Here is a 15,643-nt window from a genome sequence, read left to right on the forward strand (position 1 = left end):
TTAATATAAAATATGTGTTTTCTGATGGTCTTAGGCAACCTCTGTGAGTGGGTCATTCGGCCCCCAAAGGGGTCACGATCCACAGGTTAAGAAACGCCGATATAGGATAAATTGGAATTCAAAGACATAACTGTGTTGGTCTGGAGTATGCAAAGAGATCTTGTAGCACCTTTGAGACTTTACTGAAAGACGGAAGCTGGTAGCATGAGTTTTTGTTATGAAAGCTCATGCTACCAACTTCTTTCTTTCAGTTAGTTTCAAAGGTGCTACAAGATCCTTTTGAATAAGAATAAACTAGAGTTGATTTTAGCAGCGCAAAGCCAAAACAAGATTTATGGAAAAAAGAATCATGAAGAAACTAGCCAGAATAATACGATATATGTACAGTGGGAATTAACAGATTAGCTCCTGCTTTTCTGTCTCTTAGTTTTAGAATAAGAGTAATTAAATGCCATTTATTAAATTTTATGTGGATGTTTTCTGAATCTGAAATAACTGCTTTCTCAAAGTGCCAGACAAACTATGTTCCAGACATTATTTGAAGCTGCTAGTCCAAGTAAGTGGTTACAATCATCAGTTTAGTTCCTGACTGGGCTCCTGTGCATTTTAGAGCTAAATGAATGGCAGAAATTAAAAAAGTGAAGTTGTTCACTCTTAACATTTTGTAGTAAGATTCATGCAAAGCAGCACTGTCAATAAAACTCCCTGGCAAGAGTTTCTAGAACTGCAGTTTTAATCCAACCAGTGTCACAGCCCTTGAACTGATTCTCTTCAGAGACATGACATGGGCATGATGTAACTTAGCAAAACTTTGTTTTCCATACTGTTGGATTCACTTTAGCAGATGCATCATAAATGTCTTGCAACAGCCCCGGACTTTGCTGTTTTGGTTTTAGGGCAGGATAAGAAGTATATAGTAGCCCCTATATATTGCCCTCCAATTGCCAGCCCACTCCCCACCATCTAGCCCTCCAGTTGCCATTTACCAAGGCATGAGGAGGTTTGAAAGAGCAGTGGGTCTTGGCAATGGATAATTCAGGGTGAAAACAACTATCCTGTCATGGGATGGCCAGGGCAATAGAAAGTTTGTGAAGTTTTAGTTCAGTTTCATCTCATAATATTGCCATACTTTGTCTTACGTGGCTTCGAGTTAACTCTGATTTATGGTGACCCTATTCTAGGGCTTTCTTGGCAATATTTATTCAGAAAAAGTTGCCACTGCTTTCTTCTGAATATAGCCTGGTATTCCCTGGTGATGTCCCTTCCAAATACTAACCAAATACTAATAGTATCCTTCTATAAATTCTAATACTAGGGGTTTTTTTCTGGTTAATTTTTGATGCCTGTATTGCTTAACCTTTGACTAGTTTGCAAGTGGCTATATTGCAGACAATCTAGCAGCACAGCCATTGCCTGAAAATTAAAAGAATTGCAGTCCAGTACATCCAGGCAGCACCAGGTTGGGAGAAGTTGATTTATAGTAATACTTCCATGCAACTAGTTTCCTCTTCCAGTTTTCCAATCCTACTGCCCTAGCCTCTTTTTTAACAATATATATTTTTTTACTTAAGAACAGTAGAGATGCAATAGAAAAACAATTCGGTGGAAATGGTGTATATGAAAGATAAATACAAAGTGCACAATGGATAGTGTTCTGAAATGCTTTTGTTTTTATGCCATACAGTTCATGGGTTAAATAGAGTTTACAGTGGGGTGGGAGAACATTTAACCCCCCAAATATTGAACATAACTCCTATAATCTCTGACCATTGGCCATATTGGCTGGATACAGATAGGAATTTGAATTCAGAAACAACTGGTGGGGGGCAACTGTTCCTCAGTCAAGTCTCCTTGTGATGTTAATAGTCCCTTTAAAAACCCATCTCCTAATAGCTGCCTATTTTGGCTTCTGCCTTTACTTTGGTTCATAGATTAAGTTATGTTTAAGGAGCAATTTTTTGGTGGGGGTGGGGTAGGCCCCTTGAGCACATTTTATTTTTGTGTATGGGAGTATGCAAAATTGATAATGCTCCTGTTTATAATTTAGGGATGGACAGATCAGAGGTTTATTTGTCTTTGTGGTGTGTAATTGGGAAGTGAGCATCCTGGTAAACAAAGTAGCTAGTGGTGATTATAATAAATGCTTAATCCAAACTGAGCCTGACTGCTGTTATGTGCCATAATAAAAACCAGCAAGGATTCATTTTTTCTTGTGGTAAATGATACTTGCAGCAGAGGAGTTTAATGATCATGAGATTTATATTGATGGTGAGTTGTCACTTCTCATAAATATATGCTCATTGGTTATGCACACTGTGGTCTCTAGGAATTCACAGTACAAGGATAGGACATACATTTCCTGGGTTTGGCACAGCAGTGAAAAAAGACACTAGTCTAGAATGGTTGTCTTGGAAATGGCAAAGGGAACAGTCTTATGGGCTCTGCTATGCAACAAATGTACCCATAAAACCCTTCTGGTGTCTTCCAACACACTATTCAACCTGTCAGAGTGAATCCATTTGATGTTTTACTTTACACTTGAAAGGCTCTAGCCAAGGGTTTAGCATCTTGGACAGGTCATTTAACTCCTGGACTAGAACCCAGAGCAGATTCAGCACCACTACCCCTGACATGGAAGCCATCAGTTACCACTGCCTTGGAACTGACATGTCACAGCTACTACCAAGAAGCCACATAACCAGATACAATGGAAAACTCTAGTGCCATTGAATAGATGTATAACAGAGGAATGTTTAAGCAGATCTACCCTTTCACTTGACTCTAGTGCTTGAGGGAACCAGCTGCATCTGCTTAAATTTTATCTTGGACACAGCTATTAAAGATATGGTTGCAGTTATCCTGTATTACATCTTCATGTCATCCTGAGCTCATTTTGCATTCCTGAATTGTAAGGACAACAGGTCCTTTCCCAATATCTGCTCATCAATAATGAGGCTAAACACACTATGCATGAATAAAATAATCCTTTTATTATTGTATTTCTTAAGTATAGTTTTTGCTCTTTATGGAAGAAGAGGCAGACTGGCATGACACAGATACATTATTCTCCATCTGCTAGTATGTAGCTTGGCTGACAGTAACATTAGTTTTTAACTTAATCCATCCTTTAGAACCACAGAGCTTTAATATGAAAAAAAAGATGGGGAAGGTTATAGTTTTATTTCACTTTTTTCATACCTGGCATTAATTCTGTTTCCATTGGACCACATAATGAATAGACTATAGTAGCTTTATCACTGATTTTCATAAGAAGTTCCAGCATGGTGGCCACTCAGCCAGTCTATTAATTTCATTATGTAGAGGTAACCATGTGAAAGAGAGGGTTTGCAAAGAGTCTGCTTTGACTCTTAGCATCTTGTTGCAAGCAGTCAAAAATTCATTCTGTGACCAGCAGCTTAAAAGTCAATAGAGACATATGTATATCAGCCTCTACACACCTGCATCCCTGTATGTTACTGACAGTCTGGAAACAGATGTGATTGCCATTCCAGGAATAGGTGTGAGGATCAGTCATAAGGATATCAGCCAAGGGCTCTCTCAGTAAACAAAACTCTACTTCCATCCAAGGACTGGAATGGAAGTGAGGGGTTAGAGTGCAGTGGAGATGCCTCCGTTATGTTTGTATCTTTCCTACCTTGGTGGCATTGCAAGATTGGGGCTGGAAGAGGCATATTTCAATTGGAAATGCTTTTCTGGCTTTTTGCAAACCCTCCTTCCTCATCCATATAATACATACCATTATTTCCCCTTCTTGTGTCTTACTTGAGAAAGGCCAGGATATGACTGTGTACATCCACTGAGAGGAAGCCTGCCAACAGACCCAGACTGAATGATGGCTAACCTTCCCATTCAGTCCCTGTGTTCCTGTAACAGGACGGCCTCCTCTCCTCTCCACCAACCTCTCTATATGAAATTCCATACTGGACAGAGACTGGGGGGAAATGGCTGTTTCAAGGATCTGCTTTTTCTCAGCTTTTTCTATCTCTAGAACCTACAAAATTGGATTCCTTTGGCTCTTCTACCTCATCCCTTACTAAGGAGTCATGGAAGTCTGTATCCAACACTTTCTATGCAAAGCAAGGCAAGGTGGAAATCAGTGTCTCTTGTAAAAACTGAAGCCATCTTACCCAGATTGACTGGGATCCATTCAGAATGTTATAGTGACAGCAGGTGGCTTCTCTGTCAATTGAGCGGTGAGTTTGCTCTGGGTTGCTGACCAAAGCATTGAACCTATTTTGGGGATAAAGTTCAATACTTTGGATCATTCCTTTGAAGTTCAGACTAGAGCCTGGAGTGAATTCTCCACCCCACAGGCAATGGCGTCCCAGCCTTGGGTACCATCTGGCTCAGGGGGAGCTTTGGGGGTGGGGCTTCAGGAGATGGGGCCAAAAAGGGTGCAGCCTCTTCCTCCCTGCCTGGCCCCATGTTACTTGTGAGTAAAATAACACCAGGCAGGCAGGTGGGGTGCACTGGGCCTTCTTTCTCCCTGCCTGGCTCTGCTTTACTCACAAGTAAAACAATGCTGAGGAGGAAGGTGGGGGGGCGGGCGGTAGGACTCAGCCAGGTGTCACCTCTCTTCTGGGATGTCACCTGGTATGGTCCACACCACCTCACCACCCTAATCATGCCACTGCCCACAGACCAGGAAGCCATCACCTGCCATTAAGACATTCTGAACCAAAGAGAAACAGAACTTCCTCACACTTTGAGCCACATGGCTCTGGCATCAGACATGTCAAAGTATGGTTTTTAGCATCAGGCCTAGCTGAATCATCAGCTGGAAATCTGAGCAAAAGGGAATTTAGGTAGGAAGCTCTGCATCAGCTACCATGCTGTCCTCTTGTTCACACCTGTGGCCTGATCAATCTCAGCAACAAAGCTCATCTTGTAAACATGACAGTTACATCTACATCAGGAGATGTTAAAAGTATGAGAATCAAACAAGAATTAAAATCCATATAACATTTACATAGATCAGTCATCTTTTTTGTATACACAGTAATACAGTCACAATATATATGTGTGTGTGTATATATATATATATATATATATACACCTTTTAGTTTTAAATTACACAAAGTACAAAAAACAGGTGCATTGCTGAGACAACAGCATTCCCCAAATTTTTTCTTAACCTAACAAAACAAAACAAAAGTCGGAAGGTCGGAAAAATCTTGTCTACATTATCCAGTATGCAGCATGTTTTAATCATTCAGGAATTACACTTGGTCACTGGGTCCAATAATCTGTAAGATAAACAGACTGCAGCCAAGGAGGAACAATTGCAAATGTCCATACAGAAACCAAGGGACCATTGTGCAAGAGGCTGACTACTGACATCTAAGGAAAAACTTTGGGACTCATACCATGAAAAAGAGCATAAACTAGGATAAAACTACATTAGGTTTAAGCCTCTGTAGGGTCCTTGGGAGGACAGATAATATGTAAAAGGGTACTGTTAATCAGATGAACATAGCCTGCAACCAGATACTGAAAAGGAGATTTCTAGAAAACAGAAATAGATGTCATGGGATTTTCAAGATGTGATTGTGTGAAGAGAACAGGTTAGTAACCCAATCTCCTACAACTTGGCTCAGGAAGCTGGGAATTATAGCCCAACATATCTGGGGGAAAATTGGGGAAGTATGGTTGGTTAATGGGAGGTAGCTGGATGATGGATTCACCTGATTCCATCACTTCAAAAGATGTCAATCAAAGATGGGACAAGCCCAGCTGATGTGCAACATGGATGATATGCAACCATTTATACAAGGGATAATTTGCTATTGTGAAGAAAAGAAATTAGGAAAGGGGCCACCAAAACTTCACTCAACTATGTCATCATTAGCCTTTCTAGCTTCAGAAACAAGAAGACTGCAAGGGAAACATGTCTTAGAGTAAAAGAGAAGATTTTTCACCCATGTCAAGGAAGACTGGGAAGATAAAAATACAGGGGGAAATAAACAGTGATAACTCCAGCTTCCATCCTTTTGGGGAAGGAAGAACTTCTGCTTAAAAAGCTTGTGTGAAATCAGCTATTTTTTAAAAATCAATTATTCAAACAACAACTGAATAATTAACTTTGAAGAAATATGTTAAAATATTAGATTTCAAGGGGGCGACACAGTTGTAATTTAAAATATACTTTTAAAGTGAAGATGGGGAAAATATGGCACTGCAGATGTTGGATTTGGACTACCATCAGGTCCAGTCAGCAGGTCATGGATTATGGTGATTGTAGCCTCATAGATCTGGAGGATCACATATTCCTCATGCAGCCTTAAAACAATTGCATCTTATTCTATTTCATCAGTAGTCCTTTCAGCAATTATCTTCCTTCTCTTTTGGTTATCTGTTTTAACTTTCCTTGATAGAATGGTTTCTTATTTTTATTGATTGCATTCAATATAACAGAAGGTTCAATGTCTGTTCATGGATGGACCTTTTCTGGAAATACAACTCTTCTTATATAAATAGATGCTCCTTCCAGAGAGGAAGCCACATGTGCTTTTTCATATTGTATTCAATGAGTATTGTAGTTAACAAGACAAATCTATGCTACTGCCACCATGATGCTGATGACAATGGTTGAAGACATTTGTGCTGCCATATCAGTATTTAGGAAATGAAATATACAAATACCACCATGAAGTTCTCCCACACAGCCTCCATAGAAATTAATAGGAATTATGCTCAGTGGGACAGAACGTCTCAGTGAGTTGTATAGTTGGCCAATACCTAGGTAGTAAAATATTTTCACTTGTTTCTTTATTTTCATTTTTAGGGCTCAAGCTCAGGTCCTGTTCTCAGACAGGACAAATACTTTTTGAAAGATTCAAATTACTAAGCATTCTGGGGACACTTGAAAATAGTGAAGGAGCCTCATTTATTAGCCAACAAAGATTACTGAAGCTGAAGGATGTTTGGATCCCACCTGCTGAAAAGTCGCAAAATATCACATTAGGATAATCTAGAATCATAGGCCACACAGGTCTACATACATAGACCTTACAGACAGAAACTACCTGAATAATCAATTTTTGGTCTCCAGTATGAACAGTAATTTTGCATTTCTCCCCCCTCCCCAATCACCTACCTTTATATTGATTATATTTGACAAATCTGACCTTTAGGTATCAGATTTCACTGCCCTCACTTCAAAGGGTTTGGACTGTTTGATTTGTAAGCCCAGGAATAAAGGAATTTCAACAGAAACATACGTTCTAGTTCCTTTCTTGCATTTCATGCAGTTTATAGATCACTTAAGCCGAAATCTCTTAGTTCCCAACTTCTATTGCTCTAGTAAATAAATTAAATGTACATATGTCTAGATTTACCAAGTCCCCATTGATTCAATGGGTCTATTTTAGTTGTGATTAACAATTAGATTTGGGCCTTGTCCAACTAGGAAGAAGTTTCAAAATAGATTAAGCATTTTCCTCAAGATATCATTATGGAAACTCCTCTTATTCATCCAGCCTTCTGCCTCTATAGACTTTTTCATGCCACATGATTATAACACTATCATCCCACTTTAACTGCCATGACAATACCCTATGGAATCCTAGGATTTCCAACTTAGGAAGGCCACTTAGAGCTCTAGTGCCTCACCAAACTACAAATCTCTAGATTCCATAGGGTGTTGTCATGGCAGTTAAAATGGAATCATAGTGCTATAATTGTGTAGTGTCAAAGGACCCAAGGGACACAGCATCTTATTTTATACTCACTGATTTCTGTAAGCCTTCAATCACTAGGCTGCATGCCTGTCTCTGAAGTATGTGCAAAATCCATATATAGATTTTGTTGCAAATATGCATCAGTTTTGCACTTCTGCACACAACTGATTTCTTCTTTCTTCTGTCTTTGAGACAACATCTGTCTGACACCTCTAACAGCATCTATCACAAGCCCATGTCTGAATGCCTTCCAAGTGATATGCCACACTTCCACACTGATGACCGCATGCCTCCTTCATCATGCATTATGTACACTGATGTCTCCCTGCTCCAATTGACAGCAAGATGCATTCTCCAATCCTATCCAGTCTGCATGATATTAAAAAACAACTGCATGATATTAGAAACCAGCTTGTCAGTACTTGATATTATAAATAAATGTTTTAGTACTTTATGGAATGCAATCCTTGGCCTTGATTCCATACAAAGATATGCTTCCAGCAGCATCTCAATCATGTGCAACAGCTTAACCAGTTATCTTGTTTCAAAGAGGAAAAATTATCTCTTTTTAAAGCAAGGTAATGGAAACTATATAAAAACAAACACTCTTCTTTGTCAAAGGCTGGTGGTCAGTCTGTCTTGAGTGTCTAGGTAAGCCATTAGCTTTCATGTTTTGCATTTCATTGCTCTCCTGCCTCAGTAGACATTTCTTAGAATGGAAAAAACAGAGAAATCTGTGTTATGCAAATATACTGAAGGGATGCATCTGTTCCACCACTATCTGATCAGGTCTCCAGCAATGCAATCCAGTTCCTCAAGAGGCGCTAGGAGAAAGGAGCCGGTGAGAAATACTTTGATAATTTGCATAGGGTGTCCATCTTGAGCTCAGAGCCTTTTTCTGTCTCAAGTCAGTAGAATAAATAGCCACATCATGCTTCAATCTGAAGGAGAAAAAGGGATCTCGCGGCTCTCTGGAGTAATTCATAGCACACACATACAATACTTCGATTAATGTGATGACTCTGGGAGATTATCTGGATGATACAATATTACAGCACAAGAATATTGACTGGGATGTCCTGGAGAAGGCAAAGGGTATCTCTGTTTTGCTTTTAAAAATAAGGAAAGACAATAAAGAAAATACAGAGCAGGTGGAGAGGAATAACAAATCAAAGGGGGCAGGGTATACTTCATTTCTTCCTTGTTCTTGCTTGCTTCAATCTATTCAAAGAGAGTGAATTGGATTGGCCCCAGAAGCTAAAGTGCCAGAAGTTTCAAATAGTTCAAGCCAATTGGAAGGTGGCTCATCAATACATTATCCTTAAAAACCAACCAATCAGAAGTCTTGTTGGTTAGGCTTTAAAGGCTTGAGGTATTGGCTTTCACTTGCAAAACAAGCCCTCAATAGACAATGTCGACCTTTAATTTCTCATTATCTCAAAAAAAGATTAAAGCGACCACAAAATACTCTTCAGAGATGGCTATTAAAAAAATAAAAGATTGATTGGAAAATATGTTTAGATCTCTAACTGTGCTGAATGACTGGACAGCAAGATGGCTACTTGGCTGGCAAAGAGTAATGGGAGTTGACAGAAGGTTGGTTGGTTTTTCTGACAGCAGTGACGAGAACATGACAGAACTAGATAGATTCCACATAGTTAGCTGGATAAAGACCAAGTTGCCCGTTGTCCAGACGACCTTTGCACCATCCTTGTTCATCTTCTTCACCTAATTTGGTTAATTCATCACCTAGAACAATAATAACAAATTGGGGCTTCAGTATGCCATCTCATTCCTACATCATCAAAAATATATATCTATAAACAATGCATAATGCTTAACCTTTCTCCCAGTGAACTTGTCTTTTACAAAGACAGAAAGGGGAAAGAGCTCTTTGTTGTCTAAATTCTACTATATTTTTTAGAACCAGTAGTTGCTAGGAAATATATAAGCTAAAAGTCATAGATGACAACGCATCAGGTTTAGGAAGAAATCTCTTTAAAAACCAGGCACTTTGGTGGAATATTTCTGATCTTTGTTTTGGACAAGGACTAATGGTTTATTATGTTGAGGTCAAACCAGATACTAGATTTTAGTATCTTTGATTCGATGAAAGTTCTTCCTCAAGTGATGAAAGACACCTGCTTGTCATATCACATGATTTTCTTCATCTATGTGTCTTGCATTTAATGTGTCCTGTTTTGTGTTAGGCCATTAGGGAGTAAAAACAGGCTTGATTTGCAAATCTGATTGCTGAGGCATGTATCTCTGAAGAAATCCCATTATTGGAAGAAAACAGGATTAACTAAAGTTTGTACCAAGGAAAATGGGTTAATCACAGGAAATATGCATTATTTTTAATGTCTAGTTTGATCTTGGTAACCCCAGCTTACCATAATTTGCCATACCTGCTTTGAAACTCAGTTCATCCTGTTCCTGCCCGTCATAATCATACAGAGCTCGTACACGCACACCTTTTGCAGCTGGCTCTTCCTCAAAGGAGTTGGCACCGCCATTGGCTTCACTTGAGTTGTAGGTGTTGCCACCCTCATCATCTGACCACTCTGCAGCGTAGGCTTGGTTACGGTCATAGCTGCTCACACTAATAATGCAACATGGTGTCAGGAGAACTGATACTACAATGTAAAGTGCTTAGATACATCCAACAATGTGAGATGGATTATCTTAATGGTACTTTGTTCAAATTAAACCATATGCCCAAGAACACCTATTCCTTCCGGACACATCTTATAGAGCTCAAACTGAAGGAGGCTTGGCATACTCACCTGCCACGGTCCCCAGACTGGGCTGCTGCCTCCCCACCTGAACTAACACTGGATGTGTTGCCTCCTTCATTCTTTTTAGGTTTCTCTTTCTTTGCTACTGCTTGCGCTGCATCAGGATTCCACTCCTGCAGACAAAGGAAAGTCATACTTGTAGCTCTACAGTGATTCTCCAAATCTCTAACTGTACTACACCCAAGTGCCAAACATAAAACAGGCACTGCCATGTGAGGCTAACAGTTCATTTAGTCCAAGATCTTATTTCCAGGTCCCATCAGGTGGTTCTGGAAAAAGCACAAGCAGGGGATGAAGCCAGTCACTCTTTCCTGTTGTTGTTCCATAGCACCAGCCATTTATTACAGACTCGCTGTCTTTCTGTACACCAAGGTTTCAGCACCAGCCATTTATTACAGACTTGCTGTCTTTCTGTACACTATCATTATCACTGATAGCTGGCCATGAGTAGTAGCCATTGAATCAACCAACTACAGCTTGTCTGTACAGCTGTCCCTCTATGGGACAGCTTATGGGGACAGCTTCTTACCTCTACCTGAGGCCAGTTCATTGGCATTCCTGGGCCACTAGTATTGCGGAACCACCGAAGGTCCTCCTGCGCATCAGCTATGCGGATGGTCTGCTCCAGCTCTCGGTAGACTTTAGAATAGCTGCATGTTACAAATAGATATACAAACAAGCATACCTCTCTCATATCAAGTCATCACTAAGGTAGAACTGAGTAGTAGAAGACATGCTTTGCAAACAACAGGTGACACAGCCAGTACCTGGCATCTCCCCATTATGACTACGAAAGACACCTGTGAGAAACCATGGAGAGCTGCTGCCAATTGATACAGATAACAACAGAGCTAAATGGCCATTTGTTCGACTTGATATAAGATTACTTCCTATGTTCCTGATCCAGAGATGGCCTAGAACTCCTGCAGTCCCCTAGTCAGCATCAATTGAGGGTGCTGTAATCCCAAAAACAATATCCCTAAAACCTGCAATTATGTTATGGCCTGAATCTACTGATAGCCTCGACTAGAGCCCTTCAATCAGCTGAGCCAATACTTATGTAAATACTTAAGTATCGCTGTATTGATGACTCTCATCTACTTTGATCTATCAATAAGATTCATGATTATATATTTAGATGTTGTAGTTCTGTAATTGTTCTGTAACTGAGAGTGAATTTTCTTTTATACATGAATGAGAATGATGCACCCTGCTGGCAGCATTGAAAAATACACTGGGAGTTGTTACTTGACTGTGTGAATATACTCTCTCCTTCACTCCAGTCCTTTATGGCTGCATCTTCATATGCAATAGGATGAGATGGAGAATCCAAATGGTAAAAGAGACTATAAACATTCATACTAAAAGTAAATTGCCACCACTATCTGCAAGCAGAAAATTAGTCCAGAGATTACTGGACTAGAATGTTTCTTTCAGATTCACTAATTTGCAACTTTCAGGGACAGTTTTCTCCTTACCCTAATCTCATAGGGTACATTACAAAATTTTATTTCCCCTGAAGTAGGACAACCCACCGGTCACCTAAGGGAGAGGTGGGGAGACATGTATCCCTCTGGAGATCCCATTAGCTTTTAACATTGGCTATGCTGGTTAGGTCTGATGAGAATTGCAGATTGACAATATCAGAGGGTCACATATTCCTCACTTCAGGCTAAGGATCTTACACATTCCTCCTGTGGCATCTATTAATATGATTTATTGTCAAAGGAATTATCCAGGTCTGAACAAATGGGACACAGGCAGTTTAAAACTTATGGTCAGTTACAGATTTGGAAGACATCTTTTTAGACCATTTTTATTTCTTTTAGTTGAAAGGTGCTATATAAAGACACCCACTCACTGCAAGCCCAATATATACTGAGGCTCAGCCTAAACAATCCTTTCTAATTCATCTTTCCAGACACACCATAGAATCATGGAATTCAGCAGGGATTTTAAAAGTCTGCCTTCATTCAACTCCTTAATTAGTGCAGGAAATCTAGACAGAGTGGCTGTCCAGCCTCATCTTAAACAGCTTGAGGGAAGGCACTCTCCCCAGAAAAAGGGTTCTACTGCTGAACTACAAGGTAGTCAGAGGTGAAAGCAGATGCATGTACCAATATTAGCATGAGGTTCTCCTTCATTACATTACACTCTATTTTGGCATTTTCCCCCCTATGATTCTATGCTAGGTGCAAGAGAGGTTCCCACCGATACATGTCCAGGGGCAATAAGAGAAGACAGATAACTGAGGGCATGTCTACATGGTCTAATTAGACCAGCTTCCTTCTGCCCTCATGCAACCTGTCTACACAAAATAAGGCTAAATTCTCAATTTGAGTGCACCCTGTCTTCACAAGAGAAGGCAAGTTTCACAACAAATCCACCCTATCCCTGTCTAAATCAGATTTTAAAACCTTACCTCCAGAGAGATGCCCTGCAGCTGTCCACACAAGCGTTCCACTATGCTGTCCGGTTTCACTGCCACTGGGGCAAGTTGCTCCCTCTGAGGTTACAAAGAGACACTCAGCCATATGTCTGATCCTTGTTGCCTTCTTTCTGACCTCAGAAGGAGGAACTCACACCAGTGGTGGTGATGTTGGGCAGCACAGTGGGATGCATGTGTAGACAGAGTTGCTCTGGAGTGCGAAGGTAATGCAGGGAATCTTGGGCAGCTCCAGGGCCAGAATACACTGGGACCAGCATGGAATATTTTGGCCAGTGTAGACAATCCCTGAGGAACACTATCAAACAAATCACTGGAGAGGTTTCTACTCTTTTCTGCAGATTTTCAGTGGAAGGTGGAAATATACCTGCTGTTCTCTGCCAGGTTCAAATGTCGCTTGATATCTAAAAGCACCTCCTTCAGGAAGTTGAGTCTTTTCTCTTCAAATTGCTGGCACTGCTCAAAGACCTGCTCCATCCCCTCCATGTACTGTGGAGTGCACTTACTCAGGTCTTCCACCACCTTCTCATATTTCTCCTGGGTCTGTAGATGTAACAAAAATGCTACCGTTAAGATTCCTTTAGTGAGACCATATCCCCATCCCACTCAGCAAAAACTCTTCCAGACATCTTTATGGACCAGGTATTCTGTGGGCTAGTCCCACAGTCTGGTTCCAATGTTTTTGGTACTGTAAAAATTGATCTGCATTATTTCCAGAGTAAGTTCCACTGAATTAAAGGGAGCTTACACCCAATAAGTGTGCACAGGACTGCTGCCTTAATTAATTGTCTGCCTTATGTGCTTATTTCAACACTGTACTAAACTAAAACTTGTTAAAATTAGTTTATTTTGAATAGTAACCATCTATCCTGCAAACATCTAGAAGTCTTCATGGGCCCTGCTCTGAAAAGTGAAGGATGTTGATTAAAATCATTATAGAACTATATATGGACAGATCCTGAGGTTGGCTCTTGAGCAAAGCATCCTCTTTTACTTTTCCGGAGTACAATTCCCAAAATCATCTAGCCTGTACAGCTACTTGCTATTGCCCATTATTGATGGTAGAACAATTAAAGACAATGAAAAATTAAACAAAAATCTCACTAACTAATAAACCCCAGTAATTGTCTAATAATAAAAATGAACCCTGAGACTATTTCTGTCCTCCCCTTTTCTTTCAACTTCTGCTTGTTAACACCTGTTTTCTAACAGACTTGAATGGCTCAGAATGTTCTTGTTCACCAAATAACAGCACACAAGGATATCACATTGGCCTTTCCTTTTACTCTGCAGAGGTTCCTACACTCAAAAAGACTTGGAATGGTCCACTGCTGTGCAGCAGGAATTAAAAGGCAAAAGCAGTAGATGGCATGCCTGCAGAGGTGCAATGCAGTCTACAACATACAAATAATGTACGTTTGCAATTTATGGCGTTAGCACTTGACCTGGAGACAATGTCCAGAGCTGCTTTATCAGTTCATAGGACTTCATCACATGGGAGGCAAGCACCCACATCCCCTGAATAAATGGCAATTAAATCTGCAAATATCCCGCAACAATGGGATTGTTTTCAGACAATATTGCCATTATTCCAGCATTATCCTGTGAATAAAATGGCAAAATCACACCACTTTTTATTCACAGGATTTCTCCATGAATGAAAAGTTGTGCATAGTTGCCACTTTATTCATGAGATAATGCTGGGATAATTGTAATATCACATGATGTTGTCTGAAAACAATCCTGTTTTTGCAGGATATTTATGGATTTAGGGCCCGAACAGACAGGCCAAAATAAAGCTGTTTCGGGTCACTTTGGAGGTATGCTGTTTAAATGACACACACACATCTTAAGAGGTCGGAGGCCATGCCAAAGCCACGCTCCAGTCCTAAGTCATTTAAACAGCATACCTCCAAAGTGACACAAAGCAGCTTTATTTTGGCCGGTCTGTTCAGGTTCTAAATCACCATTTATTCACGTGATGCAGGAGCTTTGCCTCCCATGTGATAAAGTCCATAGTCACTAAGCATTTACAAAAGAACTCCCCCCCCCAGCTCCTTTCTTGCAGCTGTTTATGTGCATTATTCTTTTCCTGCCTTTAGCAAAGAAGCATCAGTTTCAACCTGGACTTTAGGTCCTACAGCAAGATGTACAGGCTGAAGAGAGAAAGGGGTTATTAGCCATACATGGTTTGCCCATACCAGCAAGAGGAAAGCACTGTCCCTGGAATATAAGTAGCAACTGCATTTTCAATTGTGATAACCCTAAGATTCTAGCCACTGCTATTCTTTGTTCTGTTTCTACTACTTTAAGCCAAACACAGTTGTGTAATGATGGAAAAATAAAAGTGTTGGAGGGGGAGGGTAAGCCATGGAAATCTTTCTTGAAAGTCAAGCAGACCCACAGTCAGGAAGAGAGAGTTGGGATTTCTCCTCAACCCCATGTCACCATTTTTTTTTTTTTCTTGATATGATGCTTATCTTGGGAATGGGGAAACAGCAGCAATACATACTGACTGTCTTGCCAGTTACATCCAGACCTTGTGACTTACAAGAAGAATGCACCTATATTGATGTACACATTTGAGGGCACCATAATACATGTGTAAAGATAAGAATAATATACAGTGGTACCCCGGGATACGAAAGCACCGCCTTACGAAATTCCCGGGTTACGAAAAAAAATAATTTAAAAAAACT

General features: G+C 40.2%; 1 protein-coding gene across 2 annotated transcripts in view; it reads right to left on the reverse strand.

The window, feature by feature from the left end:
• Positions 1 to 5,046: 5,046 nt before the first annotated feature.
• PACSIN1 (protein kinase C and casein kinase substrate in neurons 1) overlaps positions 5,047 to 15,643 on the reverse strand; it is a 79,220-nt gene continuing 68,623 nt past the window's right edge. For both annotated transcript variants that reach the window (XM_089514696.1, XM_089514695.1), the window contains exons 6-10: positions 13,312 to 13,487; positions 11,028 to 11,148; positions 10,487 to 10,611; positions 10,109 to 10,302; positions 5,047 to 9,449 (exon numbers count right to left, since the gene is read on the reverse strand). In XM_089514696.1, the coding sequence (XP_089370822.1) occupies positions 9,340 to 9,449; positions 10,109 to 10,302; positions 10,487 to 10,611; positions 11,028 to 11,148; positions 13,312 to 13,487 (726 nt within the window). In that variant the 3' untranslated portion in view covers positions 5,047 to 9,339. The remainder of the gene's footprint in view (positions 9,450 to 10,108; positions 10,303 to 10,486; positions 10,612 to 11,027; positions 11,149 to 13,311; positions 13,488 to 15,643) is intronic.

This window comes from Sceloporus occidentalis, unplaced genomic scaffold, assembly GCF_023333645.1.
Source record: "Sceloporus occidentalis isolate IW3139 unplaced genomic scaffold, rSceOcc1.0.p SCAF_3, whole genome shotgun sequence".
NCBI classification, from domain to species: domain Eukaryota; kingdom Metazoa; phylum Chordata; class Lepidosauria; order Squamata; family Phrynosomatidae; genus Sceloporus; species Sceloporus occidentalis.